The sequence below is a fragment of the Hemitrygon akajei genome, chromosome 27 (assembly GCF_048418815.1).
Source record: "Hemitrygon akajei chromosome 27, sHemAka1.3, whole genome shotgun sequence".
NCBI classification, from domain to species: domain Eukaryota; kingdom Metazoa; phylum Chordata; class Chondrichthyes; order Myliobatiformes; family Dasyatidae; genus Hemitrygon; species Hemitrygon akajei.
The window spans coordinates 54,110,091-54,130,969 of NC_133150.1; the positions used below are offsets into that span (position 1 = coordinate 54,110,091).

General features: G+C 49.5%; 1 protein-coding gene across 1 annotated transcript in view; it reads right to left on the bottom strand.

Annotated features, from left to right (window-relative positions):
• Positions 1 to 20,879, bottom strand: part of LOC140717077 (protein turtle homolog A-like) — a 61,050-nt gene that overhangs the window by 38,347 nt on the left and 1,824 nt on the right. The window contains exons 2-4 of the mRNA XM_073030257.1: positions 5,667 to 5,810; positions 4,062 to 4,510; positions 1,683 to 1,800 (exon numbers count right to left, since the gene is read on the bottom strand). Of these exons, the coding sequence (XP_072886358.1) occupies positions 1,683 to 1,800; positions 4,062 to 4,510; positions 5,667 to 5,810 (711 nt within the window). The remainder of the gene's footprint in view (positions 1 to 1,682; positions 1,801 to 4,061; positions 4,511 to 5,666; positions 5,811 to 20,879) is intronic.

Consider the following 20,879-nt stretch of genomic DNA (forward strand, 5'->3'; position numbering starts at 1 on the left):
CCTGCGGCATACCGCAGATCAGAGGCCTCCAGTCTGAAAATAACCCTCCTTTCCTACCCTCTGACTCCTAACACAAGCCTGATTTTGTATTCATTTGGTTATTTCATCCTGGATCCCATGTGATCTCACCTTCTAGAATAGTCTACCATGAGGGATCTTGTCAAAGGTCTTGCCAAAGTCCACATAGTCAAACTCCACCATCCTGCCTTGTCAATCTTCTTCCCAGTCTCTTCAGAAGTTCAAAAATAATTATGAGTCATGATTTTCCCCACATAAAGCCAGAGAGAGGGAGAGAAGGAGGTGGAGGGAACAAGGGCAAGACAGAGGCCAGAGAGAGGAGGGAAAGAGGTGAATATGGATAAAGGTGTGTGGATGGAGAAGAGGTAGAATGACTGACAGACAGTTCGAGACAGGGTGGGATGAAAGAGAAGTGAAAAAGTAAGCAGTGTTGGTGTTGGGAGATAGCTGGGTGTCCAGGCTCATCAGTCACTGAACGTTATCCTGCAGGAACAGTAGCGTCAAGGGGGAAACAGACCAATGGCCTTCATTGTGAGACGGTTTGGCTCCAAGAGTAGAGACACCTTGTTCAATTATCCTGGGCCCTGGGGAGACCACACCTGGAATATTGTGAACAGGTCTGGGCCCCACCTAAGGGAGGATCTACATGTGACAGAGGGAGTGCAGTGAAGGGTTCATCCTTCCCGGGATGGGGAGGGGGGGAGGTTCATCCCATGGGAAGAGCTGAAGCAGACTGGGACGATCCTCTCTAGAAGAACAAGAGGTGATCTCACTGAAGGGTCCAGACTCATTACAAGGCTTGGCAGGGTAGGAGTTGGGAGAGTGTTTTCCCTGGATGGATGTAGGGATCACACTCTCAGAATGAGGGATTGGCCATTCAGGTTAGCAATGGGAAGAACTTTCTTCACCCAGAGAAGTCTTGGGAGGAATATCCCCCAGAAACTGTGGGGACTCAGTCACTGAATGGAATCAGTACAGAGATCACAGGGCTGTTGGATATTAACGGATGGGGGGAGGGTGCTAATGCAGAAACTGGTGTTGAGGTAGTGGATCATTCGAGGTCTGAGTGATTTGCCTCTTCAGCTTTGGTTTCTCATGTTCTCCCCAGATGGTTCACTCTGCCATAATTCCCTATCACTGGATATTCCCCAGGTGTCCACCTTCATCTGAGTTCCGCTTACTACTCAACACACATATCAGGACGCTCTCACAGATGCAGTTGGAAACTACAGATGACTGTAGAAATGTCCATGCACATCTCTCCAGATAGCCTCAAATGGCTCTACCATCCATTGTGTGCATCTACCTGGATGTCCTTCAGATACTAAACTCTCCAGATGGACACCTGCCTTAACCATGAAATGTAATCACCGCAGGTATCCTGCTGTTTCCAACTGTCCCTGCTGTTGTCACTGGTGTCCTCATCTAGATGTCTTTAGCCTCCATCCAGATGTTTCTCTGATGCCCTCCCAATTACCAGATGTTTCCCTGATGCCTTTCCCCATTTCCAGATGTTTCCTGGCTACCCTGCAGCCAGGTGCTTACTTCCAGAAATTCTGTGCGAACCCCGTACCAGGCAGCACACAACTGGGGGGTCCCTGATCTGTTCATGGCAATGCCCTAATGGGATGAGGTAGCGGGGGGCTGGGGAGGTACCGACCTACCTATCACCAGGAGGGTGGTGCTGTGATTGATGCTCCCTTCAATGTTGCTAGCTTCACATGTGTACAGCCCTCGGTTCCGTGCATCCACTGGCCCGATCTCCAGCACCCCTCCACTCACCTAAGGGCAGACGGAGGGAAGGGGGGCTGTGTCAATGACTCCTGGTCACAGAAAATTCCCCTTCCCATCCTGGAGACCTACAAGAGACCTGCCAACCTAGCAACCAAATCATTGGCACCTTCTTGTAGATTCTGGTTCAGAGCACCAGATGTTCCTGAGTGTGCATCACAGCTAGTATGGCAAATGTTCTATCCGTGGCCATAAGGAGCTGCAGAGAGTTGTAGACAGAGCTCAGCACGAGACAGGAATCAGCCTCCCCTCAATGGACTCTCTTTACACCTCCAGCTGCTTCATTATAACAAACAGCAAAATCAACCCTAGGCATTTTTAAGTTCCTTGAGGAAGTAACAAGCAGGGTGGACAAAGGACGGGCAGTGGATGTCATTTACTTGGATTTTCAGAAGGTGTTTGATAATGTGCCACATGAGACTGCTTTACAAGATAAAATCCCATGGCATTACAGGAAAGATACTGCCATGGATAGAGGAATGGCTGACAGGCTGGAGGCAGCAAGTGGGGGAAAAAAGGGGCTTTATCTGGTTGGCTGCCAGTGATAAGTGGTGTTCCACAGGGGTCAGTATTGGGACCGCTACTTTTAACATTGCTTGTGTTAATGATTTGGATAATGGATTTGATGGTTTTGTGGCAAAGTTTGTGGATGATACAAAGATAGGTGGAGGGGTAGATAGTGTGGAGGAAGCAATGCGATTGCAGCACGGCTTAGACAAATTGGAAGAATGGGCAATAAAGTGGATGATGGGATACTGTGTTGGGAAACATATGATAATGCATTTTGGTAACAGGAACAATAGTGCAGACTATTATCTAAATGGGGAGAAAATTCAAACATCAGAGGTGCAAGAGGACTTTGGAGTCCTTGAGCAAGACTCCCAGAAGGTTAATTCACAGGTTGAGTCTGTGGTAAAGAAGGCATAAAGAAGTCTGTTGGCATTTATTTCAAGGGGAATAGAATATAAAAGCAAGGAGATAATGTTTAGCCTTTATAAGACCCTAGTCAGGCCGCACTTGGAGTATTATCAACAGTTTTTGGCCCCATATCTCAGAAAGGATGTGTTGTCATTGGAGAGAGTCCAGAAGAGGTTCACGAGGATGATTCCAGGAATGTAGGGGTTAACAAATGAGGAGCATTTGGCAGCTTTGTGCCTGTACTTAATGGAATTTAGAAGAATGTGGGGGGATCTCATTGAAAGGACGAGACAAGGTGGATGTGGAGAGTATGCTTCTTCTGGTGGCGGTATCTAGAACTAGAGGGCACAGCATCAAAATTGAGGGGCAACCTTTTCGAGCAGAGGTAAGGAGGAATTTTTTTTTTAGCCAGAAAGTAGTGACTCTGTGAAATGCTCTGCCACAGACACTGGTGACACCAAGTCCATGGGTATATTTAACGAGGAAGTTGATAGTTTCCTGATTGGTCAGACCATCAAAGGCAAAAAGGCAGGAGTATGGGGTTGAGTGCAATCCCGGATCAGCCATGATGGACTGGCAGAGCAGATTGGAAGGGCTGAATAGCCTAATTCTGCTCCTATGTCTTTTGATCTTATTCTCTCTTGCCATGGCAATGCACGTGCCCTCAGTGTCAAGGACAGCTTCTACCCCACTGTTTTCAGATTCTTGTGTGGACTTCATGTGCAATAACTCTTGACCTCACAATCTACCTTGTTGAGACTTTGAAGGCTGTTTACCTGCACTGTACTTTCTTGGTAGCTTTTTTCCATTTTCTAATGGTTTGCCTCTGTTCTATCTCAATGTACTGTGTAATGAGTTGATCTGTATGAACACACTGCAAGACAAACTGTCCACTGTATCTCAGTACATGTGACAATAATAAAACAATTACTGTGTGTGTGTGTGTGGGGGGGGGGGGAAGGAGTGGGATGGGGCTTGTTCTTCTCAACAGCCAGACTAATCTTGAAATCCCCTCCCATCTTTATAGACCCCTCCCTTTCTCTGCTTCTTTCCCATTCACAGAAAGGAGGCAGAGTTCCTATGGTAGTGTGTCACCTGTTCTCACAGCCCTATGGTTCAAGAATATCTGTCACTGTCGGAGCTGTGGTGACTGATCCAACCTTGAGCCTCACCAGCAAGCAGAACAACTTTTGTGTGCCCCACCTCCAGACACCCCAAGGCGTTTCCCTCATTTACCTGTCAGTTGTGAGATAGAACACTCTCCACTTGCCTGTGCACCTGTGGTAAAACCAGTGCAATTCCTGCAGATGCCCCTCCTCCCAGGAATGTCCCACATACAGCCCGGGGGTGGGAGCTTCCAGCAGAGCCGAGGACACAGCCTGTATGGCAGCAAGATGTCGGGTGCTGAGGTGCAGTGGGTCTGGGGAGTGAGTTTGTGCATTCAATATTGCAAAGGAACGGGATGACCCAGGCAGAAGCACACAGCTGCTGCACTGCCTCCTATTGTCAAACAGCCGGCACAGTGCGTGGGACCTCAATGGATACAGGCAGCTACGGGTTGGTCTGTCATCGGGACGCCTGTCTCCTGCAGGTGCTGCTCGACACCTTCTCACCTGATGCCACACCACAGGTGAGTGGGGGCTCCCCGACGACAGCTCAGCCCCGTCCTTACGCCAGCTCACCTCCGGCTCCGGGATCCCGCCCACTTCGCACACCAGCTGCGCCCGCTCCCCCTGGCGCATCTCCAGCACAGTAGGAGGGGTGCTCCGGAACGTGGGTGGGGCTACAGAGAGGGTGAAGGAGGGTGGAGTGGGTGAGGAAGGGAAGAAAGGATCACAAATTAACTGACATAAACTCCAAGAATGGACTATCACCCCCCCAAAAGAAATAAACCCTAATAGTGGGAGGCTAGTAGAACAAATGTAACCCTCTCACCAGTCTCGTATGCAAACTTGGCTTGTTAGCTAACAACCACGTGACTCAGCAGTGAAAAGGCACCTTTCATAAACAATAAACAATATATATCTCCAGTCTGTATGATTTGGGGTTTAACCAAACCGGAATGTTGTTATGTTCCAATTAAAGAAACCACGATTTGAGCAAATGCTGTGTAAATACTACCCATACCCAATTATCAATTGGCAAAAAATAACAGATCGTACACTGCATAAAATTATAAAGGAAGTATATTTAGTAAATTTCAGCTTTATCAAACAGTTAGTAAGAGGAAGAGAAGAGAAAAATAAAGGAGCCCATTACAGTTAAACCAGTCTAAATATGCAATGACTGATAGAGCTCGTTCCTCCCAAAGCTGAAGATAATCGTTACTCATGGCACTGAACCCATGGTCTGCGTGAAAGCACCAGCCACAATCCAAACTTCCCTTGACATCCATCTTCAGCGACTCGCTCTCTTTCAAGAACGTCGGCCCTTCCTCCTTGGAGCCATTCATCTACATAAAGCACTTCTTGCAACAGGACCTGCTTCCCACGCTTTGTGCGGCAGCTCCCACCAAAAAGAAGCAAACCGGACTTCTGTCCATCACAAATCTCTCTCTGCCCTGCTTTCTCTAGAAATTTCTCCAGATCCCACCATCCTGATTGGCTGACACAACATTCCTACGTAGAAGAACAGGGCTTCTTATCTTAGCTGAAACCAAAATACATTGCAGTAAAAATCCTAACCATGGCATTACACAAGGGAGGGGGAATATTACACAACTGCCGCCCTCATGGACAGGGAACGTCACATTTTGGGAGGGGTAGTGAGGGAGCATTGCAGTGTTAAGAGAGGTTAAAATTCCATCAGAAGCACAGTCCATTCAAACAAAACACCAGTGTTTCAGTGGCGCGTGAATGATGAATTAATTCGTGCCCTGGGAGTGTGTGATGGGACATTGCAGAGGGAGCTTCACTCTGTGTGGCGAGACACTGACTTACTGGTGACAGAGAGGTGAATCCAGCTGCCATTACGGTCTCCGTGGGGTTGGGTAAGGAACAGCAGCCGACATTGGTACCAGCCCTCGTCCTCTTGCCGTACGGCAACAACTTGCAGAGAGGCACCCTTTTGTAAACTCAGGCGACCTGTTGGGATGAAACAGGATTCAGTTCTAACACTGGTTGGCACATCTTCATTCTCTCCCCTTCTCTCCCATGTTCAATTACAGTGAAATAATTGGCTGTGGGAACATCTCAATGAAGGGGCAAGTGAATGTAATTAGTTCCTTTGTTCAAGAGCCTGACAGCTGAGCAGTAGTAAATGTTCTTCAACCAGGTGGTGTGAGTCCTGAGCTCTTGTACCTTCTACCTGATGGCAGCCATGAGAAAAGAGCTTGGCCTGGGTGGTGAGGATCTTCTATGACGGATGCTGCTTTCCTACGACCACATTTCATGTCGATATGCTAAATGATTGGGAGGGATTTACTTGTGATGTACTGGGCAGAATCCACTACCTTTTGTAGGATTTTCTGTTCAAAGGCATTGGTGTTTCCATACCAGGCCGTGATGCAGTCAATATACTTCTGCTAGACATCTTTAGAAGTTTGTTAAAGTTTTAGACATCATGCCAAATCTCTGCAGACTGCTAAGGAAGTAGATGCATTGTCATGCTTTTTTCACAAATGCACTTTTGTGCTGTGTCCTGGACAAGTCCTTTGAAATAATAACACCGATGAATTTAAATTTACTGACTTTCTGCACCTCTGATCCCCCCATCAGGACTGGCTCATGGAACTCTGGTTTCCCTCTCCTGAAGTCTACAATCTGTTCCTTGGTCTTGCTAACATTGAGTGAGAAGTTGTTATTATGACACCATTCAGCCAGATATTCAATCTCCCATCTGTATGCTGATTCATCACCACTTTTGACATGACCTACAACAGCCTTGTGGTGCACCTGTGCTGATGGAAATCATGGGGAAGACATTGTTGCCAACCTCAACTGACTCTAGGATCTACAAGTGAGGAAACCCAGGATTCAATTGCACAAGGAGGTATTGAGGCCCAGGTCTGGGATCTTACTGATTAGTTTAGAGGGGAAGATGGTATTAAATGTTGAGTTGTAGTCGATAAAGACCATACTGATGTGTGCATCTTTGCTGCATAGGTGTTTCAGGGTTGAGTTAAGAGTCAATAAGTTGGCACCTACTGCAGACTTGTTGCTCCAGTAGACAAATTGGAGCAGATCCCAGTCGCCACTCAGACAGGAGCTGATATGTTTCATCAGCAGCCTCTCTTCATCACTGTAAGTGTTCCTGGGTGGCAGGCATTGAGGCAGGTCACTATGCTACTCTTGGGCACTGGTACAGCTGAAGCCTGCTTGAACCAGATGGGTACTACACATACTGGAAGCGAGATCTCAGTGAGCACACCATCCAGTTGGTCAGCTCAGCTCTGGATGCTTTCCATGGATTCACCCTCCTGAAGTCTGACCATGCCATCTTCAGAGACTCATCGAAGATGGGATCATCGGAGGTGTGGGAGTTCGCAATGGTTCCTCCATGTGCTGTTTCGTTCCCTCTCTGACTCATTCACAAAATCTTCACCTCGTTCCTACCCTCTCTACACTCTCCTTTCCCTCTCTTGCACGCTTTGCTGCTCTCACCCCATTCTCTCCGATCCACTCCATTCACCATCACTTATGTTCTTGCCTGCACATTCTCCCCCTCGTTCCATCCTTCTTGGTCCCACACCCCTCTCCCTTTGTCAATGATGTCTCTAGACTGTGCATCAGACTCTCCACTTATGCACAGAACAAGAGGCAACAAATGCAAATCCCCTCAGTGTAGATGATCTTAGTGAATTATCCAAACACCCATGTGAGAGAGAGACAATTCCCAGGTGAGTATCGTCCCTCTCTCATAAAGCTATCTGTTCACTGACTGGTGTCTCTCAGTCTCACTCTTTCAGGGGGATATCTGTACACTGACTAGTGTCTCTCAGTCCCTCTCTCTCAGGGGATATCTGTACACTGACTAGTGTCTCTCAGTCCCTCTCTCTCAGGGGATATCTGTACACTGACTAGTGTCTCTCAGTCCCTCACTCTCAGGGGATATCTGTACACTGACTGGTGTCTCTCAGTCCCTCTCTCTCAGGAGATATCTGTACACTGACTGGTGTCTCTCAGTCCCTCTCTCAAGGGGATATCTGTACACTGACCGGTGTCTCTCAGTCCCTCTCTCTCAGGGGGATATCTGTACACTGATCGGTGTCTCTCAGTCCCTCTCTCTCAGGGGATATCTGTACACTGACCGGTGTCTCTCAGTCCCTCTCTCTCAGGGGGATATCTGTACACTGACCGGTGTCTCTCAGTCCCTCTCTCTCAAGGGATATCTGTACACTGACCGGTGTCTCTCAGTCCCTCTCTCTCAGGGGATATCTGTACACTGACCGGTGTCTCTCAGTCCCTCTCTCTCAGGGGGATATCTGTACACTGACCGGTGTCTCTCAGTCCCTCTCTCTCAGGGGATATTTGTACACTGACCGGTGTCTCTCAGACCTCCTTCGCAGGGGATATCTGTACACTGACCGGTGTCACTCAGTCCCTCTCTCTCAGGGGATATCTGTACACTGACCAGTGTCTCTCAGTCCCTCTCTCTCTGGGAGATATCTGTACACTGACCAGAGTCTCTCAGTCCCTCTCTCTCAGGGGGATATCTGTACACTGACTGGTGTCTCTCAGTCCCTCTCTCTCAGGGGGATATCTATACACTGACCGGTGTCTCTCAGTCATCCCTCGCAGGGGATATCTGTACACTGACTGGTGTCTCTCAGTCCCTCCCTTTCAGGGGATATCTGTACACTGACCGGTGTCTCTCAGTCCCTCTCTCTCAGGGGATATCTATACACTGACTGGTGTCTCTCAGTCCCTCTCTCTCAGGAGATATCTGTACACTGACCGGTGTCTCTCAGTCCCTCTCTCTCAGGGGATATCTGTACACTGACTGGTGTCTCTCAGTCCCTCTCTCTCAGGAGATATCTGTACACTGACCGGTGTCTCTCAGTCCCTCTCTCTCAGGGATATCTATACACTGGCCGGTGTCTCTCAGTCCCTCTCTCTCAGGGGATATCTGTACACTGACTGGTGTCTCTCAGTCCCTCTCTCTCAGGGGATATCTGTACACTGACCGGTGTCTCTCAGTCCCTCTCTCTCAGGGATATCTATACACTGACCAGTGTCTCTCAGGGGATATCTGTACACTGACTGGTGTCCCTCAGTCCCTCTCTCTCAGGGGATATCTGTACACTGACTGGTGTCCCTCAGTCCCTCTCTCTCAGGGGATATCTGTACACTGACCGGTGTCTCTCAGTCCCTCTCTCTCAGGGGATATCTGTACACTGACCGGTGTCTCTCAGTCCCTCTCTCTCAGGGGATATCTGTACACTGACTGGTGTCTCTCAGTCCCTCTCTCTCAGGGGATATCTGTACACTGACTGGTGTCTCTCAGACCCTTTCTCTCAGGGATATCTGTACACTGACCAGTGTCTCTCAGTCCCTCTCTCTCAGGGGATATCTGTACACTGACCGGTGTCTCTCAGTCCCTCTCTCTCAGGGGATATCTGTACACTGACCGGTGTCTCTCAGTCCTCTCTCTCAGGGGATATCTGTACACTGACCAGAGTCTCTCAGTCCCTCTCTCTCAGGGGGATATCTGTACACTGACCGGTGTCTCTCAGTCCTCTCTCTCAGGGGATATCTGTACACTGACCGGTGTCTCTCAGTCCCTCTCTCTCAGGGGGATATCTGTACACTGACCGGTGTCTCTCAGTCCTCTCTCTCAGGGGATATCTGTACACTGACTAGTGTCTCTCAGTCCCTCTCTCTCAGTGGGATATCTGTACACTGACCGGTGTCTCTCAGTCCTCTCTCTCAGGGGATATCTGTACACTGACCAGAGTCTCTCAGTCCCTCTCTCTCAGGGGGATATCTGTACACTGACTGTTGTCTCTCAGTCCCTCTCTCTCAGGGATATCTATACACTGACCGGTGTCTCTCAGTCCCTCTCTCTCAGGGGATATCTGTACACTGACCGGTGTCTCTCAGTCCCTCCCTCTCAGGGGATATCTGTACACTGACCGGTGTCTCTCAGTCTCACTCTTTCAGGGGGATATCTGTACACTGACTAGTGTCTCTCAGTCCCTCTCTCTCAGGGGATATCTGTACACTGACCGGTGTCTCTCAGTCCCTCTCTCTCAGGGGATATCTGTACACTGACTAGTGTCTCTCAGTCCCTCTCTCTCAGGGGATATCTGTACACTGACCGGTGTCTCTCAGTCCCTCTCTCTCAGGAGATATCTGTACACTGACTGGTGTCTCTCAGTCCCTCTCTCAAGGGGATATCTGTACACTGACCGGTGTCTCTCAGTCCCTCTCTCTCAGGGGATATCTGTACACTGACCGGTGTCTCTCAGTCCCTCTCTCTCAGGGGGATATCTGTACACTGACCGGTGTCTCTCAGTCCCTCTCACTCAGGGGATATCTGTACACTGACCAGTGTCTCTCAGTCACTCTCTCTCAGGGATATCTATACACTGACCAGTGTCTCTCAGGGGATATCTGTACACTGACCGGTGTCTCTCAGTCCTCTCTCTCAGGGGATATCTGTACACTGACCAGAGTCTCTCAGTCCCTCTCTCTCAGGGGGATATCTGTACACTGACTGGTGTCTCAGTCCCTCTCTCTCAGGGATATCTATACACTGACCGGTGTCTCTCAGTCCCTCTCTCTCAGGGGATATCTGTACACTGACCGGTGTCTCTCAGTCCCTCTCTCTCAGGGATATCTATACACTGACCAGTGTCTCTCAGGGGATATCTGTACACTGACCGGTGTCTCTCAGTCCTCTCTCTCAGGGGATATCTGTACACTGACCAGTGTCTCTCAGTCCCTCTCTCTCAGGGGATATCTGTACACTGACCGGTGTCTCTCAGTCCCTCTCTCTCAGGGGGATATCTGTACACTGATCGGTGTCTCTCAGTCCCTCTCTCTCAGGGGATATCTGTACACTGACCGGTGTCTCTCAGTCCCTCTCTCTCAGGGGGATATCTGTACACTGACCGGTGTCTCTCAGTCCCTCTCTCTCAGGGCATATCTGTACACTGACCGGTGTCTCTCAGTCCCTCTCTCTCAGGGGAATATCTGTACACTGACCGGTGTCTCTCAGTCCCTCTCTCTCAGGGGATATTTGTACACTGACCGGTGTCTCTCAGTCCTCCCTCGCAGGGGATATCTGTACACTGACCGGTGTCTCTCAGTCCCTCTCTCTCAGGGGATATCTGTACACTGACCGGTGTCTCTCAGACCTCCCTCGCAGGGGATATCTGTACACTGACCGGTGTCTCTCAGTCCCTCTCTCTCAGGGGATATCTGTACACTGACCGGTGTCTCTCAGTCCCTCTCTCTCTGGGAGATATCTGTACACTGACCAGAGTCTCTCAGTCCCTCTCTCTCAGGGGGATATCTGTACACTGACCGGTGTCTCTCAGTCCCTCTCTCTCAGGGGGATATCTATACACTGACCGGTGTCTCTCAGTCCTCCCTCGCAGGGGATATCTGTACACTGACTGGTGTCTCTCAGTCCCTCTCTCTCAGGGGATATCTGTACACTGACCGGTGTCTCTCAGTCCTCCCTCGCAGGGGATATCTGTACACTGACTGGTGTCTCTCAGTCCCTCCCTTTCAGGGGATATCTGTACACTGACCGGTGTCTCTCAGTCCCTCTCTCTCAGGGGATATCTGTACACTGACTGGTGACTCTCAGTCCTCCCTCTCAGGTGATATCTGTACACTGACTGGTGTCTCTCAGTCCCTCTCTCTCAGGGGATATCTGTACACTGACTGGTGTCTCTCAGTCCCTCTCTCTCAGGGGATATCTATACACTGACCGGTGGCTCTCAGTCCCTCTCTCTCAGGGATATCTATACACTGACCAGTGTCTCTCAGGAGATATCTGTACATTGACCAGTGTCTCTCAGTCCCTCTCTCTCAGGGGATATCTATACACTGACCGGTGTCTCTCAGTCCCACTCTCTCAGGGGATATCTGTACACTGGCCAGTGTCTCTCAGTCCCTCTCTCTCAGGGGATATCTGTATACTGACTGGTGTCTTTCAGTCCCTCTCTCTCAGGGGGATATCTGTACACTGACTGGTGTCCCTCAGTCCCTCTCTCTCAGGGGATATCTGTATACTGACCGGTGTCTCTCAGTCCCTCTCTCTCAGGGGATATCTGTACACTGACCGGTGTCTCACAGTCCCTCTCTCTCAGGGGATATCTGTACACTGACCGGTGTCTCTCAGTCCCTCTCTGTCAGTGGATATCTGTACACTGACTGGTGTCTCTCAGACCCTTTCTCTCAGGGATATCTATACACTGACCGGTGTCTCTCAGTCCCTCTCTCTCAGGGGATATCTGTACACTGACCGATGTCTCTCAGTCCCTCTCTGTCAGGGGATATCTGTACACTGACTGGTGTCTCTCAGTCCCTCTCTCTCAGGGATATCTATACACTGACCAGTGTCTCTCAGGGGATATCTGTACACTGACCGGTGTCTCTCAGTCCTCTCTCTCAGGGGATATCTGTACACTGACCAGAGTCTCTCAGTCCCTCTCTCTCAGGGGGATATCTGTACACTGACTGGTGTCTCTCAGTCCCTCTCTCTCAGGGATATCTATACACTGACCGGTGTCTCTCAGTCCCTCTCTCTCAGGGGATATCTGTATACTGACCGGTGTCTCTCAGTCCCTCTCTCTCTCAGGGGGATATCTGTACACTGACTGGTGTCTCTCAGTCCCTCTCTCTCAGGGGATATCTGTATACTGACCGGTGTCTCTCAGTCCCTCTCTCTCAGGGGATATCTGTACACTGACCGGTGTCTCTCAGTCCCTCTCTCTCAGGGGATATCTGTACACTGACCGGTGTCTCTCAGTCCCTCTCTGTCAGGGGATATCTGTACACTGACTGGTGTCTCTCAGACCCTTTCTCTCAGGGATATCTATACACTGACCGGTGTCTCTCAGTCCCTCTCTCTCAGGGGATATCTGTACACTGACCGATGTCTCTCAGTCCCTCTCTGTCAGGGGATATCTGTACACTGACTGGTGTCTCTCAGTCCCTCTCTCTCAGGGATATCTATACACTGACCAGTGTGGCTCAGGGGATATCTGTACACTGACCGGTGTCTCTCAGTCCCTCTCTCTCAGGGGATATCTGTACACTGACCGGTGTCTCTCAGTCCCTCCCTCTCAGGGGATATCTGTACACTGACCGGTGTCTCTCAGTCTCACTCTTTCAGGGGGATATCTGTACACTGACTAGTGTCTCTCAGTCCCTCTCTCTCAGGGGATATCTGTACACTGACCGGTGTCTCTCAGTCCCTCTCTCTCAGGGGATATCTGTACACTGACTAGTGTCTCTCAGTCCCTCTCTCTCAGGGGATATCTGTACACTGACCGGTGTCTCTCAGTCCCTCTCTCTCAGGAGATATCTGTACACTGACTGGTGTCTCTCAGTCCCTTTCTCAAGGGGATATCTGTACACTGACCGGTGTCTCTCAGTCCCTCTCTCTCAGGGGATATCTGTACACTGACCGGTGTCTCTCAGTCCCTCTCTCTCAGGGGGATATCTGTACACTGACCGGTGTCTCTCAGTCCCTCTCACTCAGGGGATATCTGTACACTGACCAGTGTCTCTCAGTCCCTCTCTCTCAGGGATATCTATACACTGACCAGTGTCTCTCAGGGGATATCTGTACACTGACCGGTGTCTCTCAGTCCTCTCTCTCAGGGGATATCTGTACACTGACCAGAGTCTCTCAGTCCCTCTCTCTCAGGGGGATATCTGTACACTGACTGCTGTCTCAGTCCCTCTCTCTCAGGGATATCTATACACTGACCGGTGTCTCTCAGTCCCTCTCTCTCAGGGGATATCTGTACACTGACCGGTGTCTCTCAGTCTCACTCTTTCAGGGGGATATCTGTACACTGACAGGTGTCTCTCAGTCCCTCTCTCCCAGGGGATATCTGTACACTGCCCGGTGTCTCTCAGTCCCTCTCTCTCAGGGGATATCTGTACACTGACTAGTGTCTCTCAGTCCCTCTCTCTCAGGGGATATCTGTACACTGACCGGTGTCTCTCAGTCCCTCTCTCTCAGGGATATCTATACACTGACCAGTGTCTCTCAGGGGATATCTGTACACTGACCGGTGTCTCTCAGTCCCTCTCTCTCAGGGGATATCTGTACACTGACCGGTGTCTCTCAGTCCCTCTCTCTCAGGGGGATATCTGTACACTGACCGGTGTCTCTCAGTCCCTCTCTCTCAGGGCATATCTGTACACTGACCGGTGTCTCTCAGTCCCTCTCTCTCAGGGGAATATCTGTACACTGACCGGTGTCTCTCAGTCCCTCTCTCTCAGGGGATATTTGTACACTGACCGGTGTCTCTCAGTCCTCCCTCGCAGGGGATATCTGTACACTGACCGGTGTCTCTCAGTCCCTCTCTCTCAGGGGATATCTGTACACTGACCGGTGTCTCTCAGACCTCCCTCGCAGGTGATATCTGTACACTGACCGGTGTCTCTCAGTCCCTCTCTCTCAGGGGATATCTGTACACTGACCGGTGTCTCTCAGTCCCTCTCTCTCTGGGAGATATCTGTACACTGACCAGAGTCTCTCAGTCCCTCTCTCTCAGGGGGATATCTGTACACTGACCGGTGTCTCTCAGTCCCTCTCTCTCAGGGGGATATCTATACACTGACCGGTGTCTCTCAGTCCTCCCTCGCAGGGGATATCTGTACACTGACCGGTGTCTCTCAGTCCCTCTCTCTCAGGGGATATCTGTACACTGACCGGTGTCTCTCAGTCCCTCTCTCTCAGGGGATATCTGTACACTGACCGGTGTCTCTCATTCCTCCCTCGCAGGGGATATCTGTACACTGACTGGTGTCTCTCAGTCCCTCCCTTTCAGGGGATATCTGTACACTGACCGGTGTCTCTCAGTCCCTCTCTCTCAGGGGATATCTGTACACTGACTGGTGTCTCTCAGTCCCTCTCTCTCAGGGGATATCTGTACACTGACCGGTGTCTCTCAGTCCCTCTCTCTCAGGGGATATCTATACACTGACCGGTGGCTCTCAGTCCCTCTCTCTCAGGGATATCTATACACTGACCAGTGTCTCTCAGGAGATATCTGTACACTGACCAGTGTCTCTCAGTCCCTCTCTCTCAGGGGATATCTATACACTGACCGGTGTCTCTCAGTCCCTCTCTCTCAGGGATATCTATACACTGACCGGTGTCTCTCAGTCCCACTCTCTCAGGGGATATCTGTACACTGGCCAGTGTCTCTCAGTCCCTCTCTCTCAGGGGATATCTGTATACTGACTGGTGTCTTTCAGTCCCTCTCTCTCAGGGGGATATCTGTACACTGACTGGTGTCTCTCAGTCCCTCTCTCTCAGGGGATATCTGTACACTGACTGGTGTCTTTCAGTCCCTCTCTCTCAGGGGGATATCTGTACACTGACTGGTGTCTCTCAGTCCCTCTCTCTCTGGGGATATCTGTACTCTGACTGGTGTCTCTCAGTCCCTCTCTCTCAAGGGATATCTGTACACTGACTGGTGTCTTTCAGTCCCTCTCTCTCAGGGGGATATTTGTACACTGACCGGTGTCTCTCAGTCCCTCTCTCTCAGGGGGATATCTGTACACTGACTGGTGTCTCTCAGTTCCTCTCTCTCAGGGATATCTCATGGGCTGTGTAATCTCTCTCTCTGTCTCTCTCCCTCTCCCCCTCTCTGCTTGCCCAGGATTCCCACATACCGAGGTAAGAAGCATCAACCCGTGGAGGATATATTCCAAACTTGAGGAAGATTGGGAGCACATGATTCCGGGAAACCCATTCCACCACAGTGGTGGTGGGGTCATCCTGTTCCTCATGAAGTTCACAGCCCAGGACAGTAGATGCACCCTCTGTCACACTCACTGCCACTGGTGGGGTCCGGTCCGCCAACGAACCTGCAACTAAGAGGAGGAGAGAGGGAGCGTGATAGAGAACGGTGGGAGGAAGAGAGGATGACGGAGAGTATGGGGTGAGCCATACGAGGGTGAGGGTAATGGACAAAGGTGTGGGAGCAAGGGTGATCAGCGGAGAGGAATGTGAAGGAGGAGGTTATGGGAAAGTGGAGGAATGGAGTTGGGAAAGAGGGTGTGATTAGAAGAGAAGGTGATGTCAGTACCTGCCTTTGGTTTGTCAATCCCTGATCTCAGTACCAAGGCCTCCCAGACACCAGTGTATCACTCCCTCAGACTGGGCCCCCAGTGGATCAACCATTCTTGATCGAGATAGCAGGCTCACCTGGCCTGTGTCACAAACCTCCACAACCCATGTCATTCACATCCCAATCCTCCATCTGTCCCACCATCCCTCAGGATACCCATCTCTCTCACCACGCTCCAGACACAATCACACTCACACCTGGACCCCATTACACCCACCCTTGGACATTCATCACTCCCATCCCCAGACATCCATCTCTCTCACCTCCAGACACCCATCATTTACATCCAGGGACACCCATTACTTTCACCACCAGACATCCATCACTCCCACCCCTGATATCTATCACTCACACCCCTTGATATCCAACATTCACACTTCCACCCCTGGATACCCATCACTCCCACTGCCAACACCCATCACTCCCACCCCCAGATATCCAACGTTCACTCCCAAGGACACCCATCACTCCCACCCTCGGACACCCATCTCTCCCAATGCCAACACCTGTCACTCCCACACCCAGATACTCATCATTCCCACACCAAGACACCCATCACTTCCGCCCCCAGATATCTAATATTCACACCCAGGGGCACCCACCACTTCCACCCTGGACACTCATCATTCCTACCTCTGGATACCCATCACTTTCGTCACCAAACACCCATCATTCCACCCCCTGATATCCATCACTCCCACCCCTCAATAACCAACATTCACACCCAGGGACACTCATCACTCCCAACCCTGGATACCCAGCACTTCCACTGCCAACACCCAACATTCTCAAACCCAGATACTCATCACTCCCACCCCCGGACACCCATCACTTCCACCACCAGACACCCATCACTGCCTCTGCCCAACAACCATCCCTTCCATCCTTGGTCCCTATCACTCCTACCCTTAGAATCCATCACTCCAATCCCACCCTTAGACACCATCACACCCACCCCACCCTTAGACAGCATCACTCCACCCTTGAACCCCTTTCATTCACATACATGGATCCCCATCACTCCCACCTTCCCAAAACCCATCATTCCCAGCCATCCCAAACTGCAAACCTTTCCAACCCTGGCCTTCATCAATTCTGGATGTCTGCTTCCGAGGAGACCAGGTCTTCACATGGAACAGAACCTTGGCAACAGTATTGGAACTAAAGGCAAAGACATCCCAGGACCCAATGTCTTGTGCCTGAGGATGGAAGCAAGTGTCCATTGAGACAGTGGAGTTGTGGTTTTACAAACCTCACTGAGCTCCAGGGAGCCTTGTTATTATCATTTGTGATTTTTTGTTGTCACAAGTACCGAGTGCTTTGTTTGGCTTCAACCATACGGACCCTTCTTCAAGAAGGGAGGGAGACAAAATGCTGGAACATGTCTGTGACAGATCCCACTGGCCCAGGTTTGTGGCTGGGACATGTCTGTGACAGATCCCGCTGGCCCAGGTTTGTGGCTGGGACATGTCTGTGACAGATCCCGCTGGCCCAGGTTTGTGGCTGGGACATGTCTGTGACAGATGCCGCTGGTGCAGGTTGGATGCTGTCGATGTGGAGTACTTAGATATGGAGAGGACAGTTGAAATGAGCTGATCTTTGGCAATGTTTCAGGGTCGATCGCGTGAAGTAAGGGATCAGTGGAGCATCAGACCAGAAGTCCGTACAACGAACTGTGAGAACAACTGAGAGGATAATAGGGGTCTCCCTACTATTCATCGAGGACATTTATCAGAAGCGCTGTGTACGTAGGGCTCTTAGTATTATTAAGAAACATAGAAAACCTACAGCAAAATACAGGCCTTTCAGCCAACAAAGTTGTGCTGAACATGTCCTTACCTTAGAAATTACTAGGCTTACATACTGTATAGCTCTCTATTTTACTAAGCTCCATGTACCTATCGAAAAGTCTCTTAAAAGACCCTATCGTATCCGCCTCCACCACCATTGCCGGCAGCCCAGTCCACGCACTCACCACTCTCTGAGTAAAAAACTTACCCCTGACACCTCCTCTGTACCTACTCCCCAGTACCTTAAACCTGTGTCCTCTTGTGGCAACCATTTCAGCCCTGGGAAAAAGCCTCTGACTATCCACACCATCAATGCCTCTCATCATCTTATACACCTCTATCAGGTCACTTCTCATTCTCCGTCGCTCCAAGGAGAAAAGGTCGAGTTCACTCAGCCTATTCTCATAAGGCATGTTCCCCAATCCAGGAATCATCCTTGTAAATCTCCTCTGCACCCTTTCTATGGCTTCCACATCCTTCCTGTAGTGAGGCAACCAGAGCTGAGCACAGTTCTCCAAGTGGTGTCTAACCAGGGTCCTATCTAGCTACAACGTTACCTCTTGGCTCCTAAATTCAACTCCATAATTGATGAAGGCCAATACACCACATGCCTTCTGAACCACAGAGTCAACCTGCGCAGCCGTTTTGAGTGTCCTATGGACTCGGACCCCAAGATCCCTCTGATCCTCCACACTGCCAAGAGTCTTACTCTTAATACTATATTCTGCCATCATATTTGACCTTCCCAAATGCACTACTTCACACTTATCTGGGTTAAACTCCATCTGCCACTTCTCAGCCCAGTTTTGCATCCTATCAATGTCCCACTGTAACCTCTGACAGCCCTCCACACTATCCACAACACCTCCAACCTTTGTGTCAACAGCAAACTTACTAACCCATCCCTCCACTTCCTCATCCAGGTCATTTATAAAAATCACAAAGAGTAAGGGTCCCAGAACAGATCCCTGAGGCACTCCACTGGTGACTGACCTCCATGCAGAATCCCACCCATCCACCCAGCATCCCTTTGACTTTCTCCCATCAGGCAGGAGCCTCCGATGCATAAAAACAAGAACAGTCAGGATGGGAATAAGTTTCTTGCCCGGGTCATTAGGCTTCTGAACTCCCTGCTGCATCATTCTTGAAGTGTCACTGCTTAATCTATTCTGATTCTTACAATATTTAATGTTAAATCACTTTAGTTTGTTACTTATGTGTGATTCATCTGTAGACTTTATCCTTACCTTCGTAAGTTATTGTGTGTGATTTGTGTTATGTGTTTTACACCCTGGTTCAAAGAAATGTCTCATTTCTATATATATTATATACATGTATGTAGTTAAATGAAAATAAGCTCCACTTGACATGAGCATAGTCCAAAAATATCAAGAAGCATGAAGAAATGAAGGTTCAATTAGGATCCATGTCAATGGGATAAGTGGGAGTGATGTGGATGTGATGGGACAGTGTAGATGGAGATGTGACAGGATGATGTAGATGATGACGTGGGAGTGATGTGGATGGGATGGGACGGTGTAAATGGGGACATGGGAATGATGTGGATGGGATGGGATGGTGTAGATGGGGACATGGGAATGATGTGGATGGGATGGGATGGTGTAGATGGAGATAAGTGGGAGTGATGTGGATGGGACAGACGGTGTAGATGGGGAAAGGGAGTGATGTAGTTGTGATGGGCTGTTGTACATGGGGTTGTTGGGTTGATGTAGGTATGTTGGGACTATATAGCTGGGGATGTGGGAGTGATCTGGATGGAATACTCTCCCCGTATATATATTGCCTGCTTTAGGAAAGATGACATTAAGCTGAAAAGTGTTGCTGTTGAGATTAACCAGCGTTTTCCTGGGAATCAATGGACTGTGTTATGGAGAGAGCTTGAGCAGGATGGGAGTGTTTTTACTGGAACATTGGAGACTAAGATTTATCCTATAAAATGTGTAAAATATCAAAGGGCATCAATGGAGTGAATGCACACAATTTCTTTCCAGGGTTTGAGAATGATGAGCCAGAGGGCAGAGGTTTATGGTGATCAGGCAGAGACTTTATAGGAACTTTAGGGGCAAGTTTTTCACCCAAAGATTAGATATATAGATATTATATTGATCCCAAATTAAATTACAGTGTCATAGTGGCATTGTGGGTGCACAGGTATACAAATATTATTAGAGAAGTAAGAGAGAATACAAGTAAGTTACCTCAAATAGTCTGACAGGAGGAAGTCGTCACTCTCTCGGCTATAGGTTGACTCATAAAAAAGTCTCATGGCCGAGGGTAAGAATGACCTCCTGTAGTGCGTAGTCTATTACTAATAGTGCACCTCTGTTCAGCCAACGTGGCATGCAGAGTGTGAAAACCATTGTCTAGAGTTGCCAGGATTTTCTGTAGGGTCCTTTGTTATATTCCAGCCTATAGGGTGTCGAGTTTGATTCCAATAACAGAGCTAGCCTTTCTAATCAGTTTATTGAGCCTGTTGGCATCACCTGTGTTGATGCCATTGCCCCTGCACACCACCACATAGAAGATTGTACTGGCGATAACAGACTGGTAGAACATGTGAAGGAGAGGCCTGCACACTCCAAAGGACCTCAGTCTCCTCAGGAAGTAGAGGTGACTCTGGCCCTTCTTGTACACAGGTTGGTCAGTATCTGGAATGAGCTGTAGGGGAAGTGATTGAAGCAGGAGCATTAACAACATTTAAAAGGTACTTGGATGAGAAATGTTTATCAATGGATGAAACATGGGCACATAGAAACATAGAAAAACTACAGCACAATACAGGCCCTTCGGCCCACAAAGTTGTGCCGAACATGTCCCTACCTTAGAAATTACTAGGATTACATATAGCCCTCTATTTTACTAAGTTCCATGGACCTATCCAAAAGTCTCTTAAAAGACCCTATTGTATTCGCCTCCACCACCATTGCCGGCAGCCCATTCCATGCACTCACCACTCTCTGAGTAAAAAAACTTACCCCTGACATCTCCTCTGTACCTACTCCCCAGTACCTTAAACCTGTGTCTTCTGGCAACCATTTCAGCCCTGCGAAAAAGCCTCTGACTATCCACAC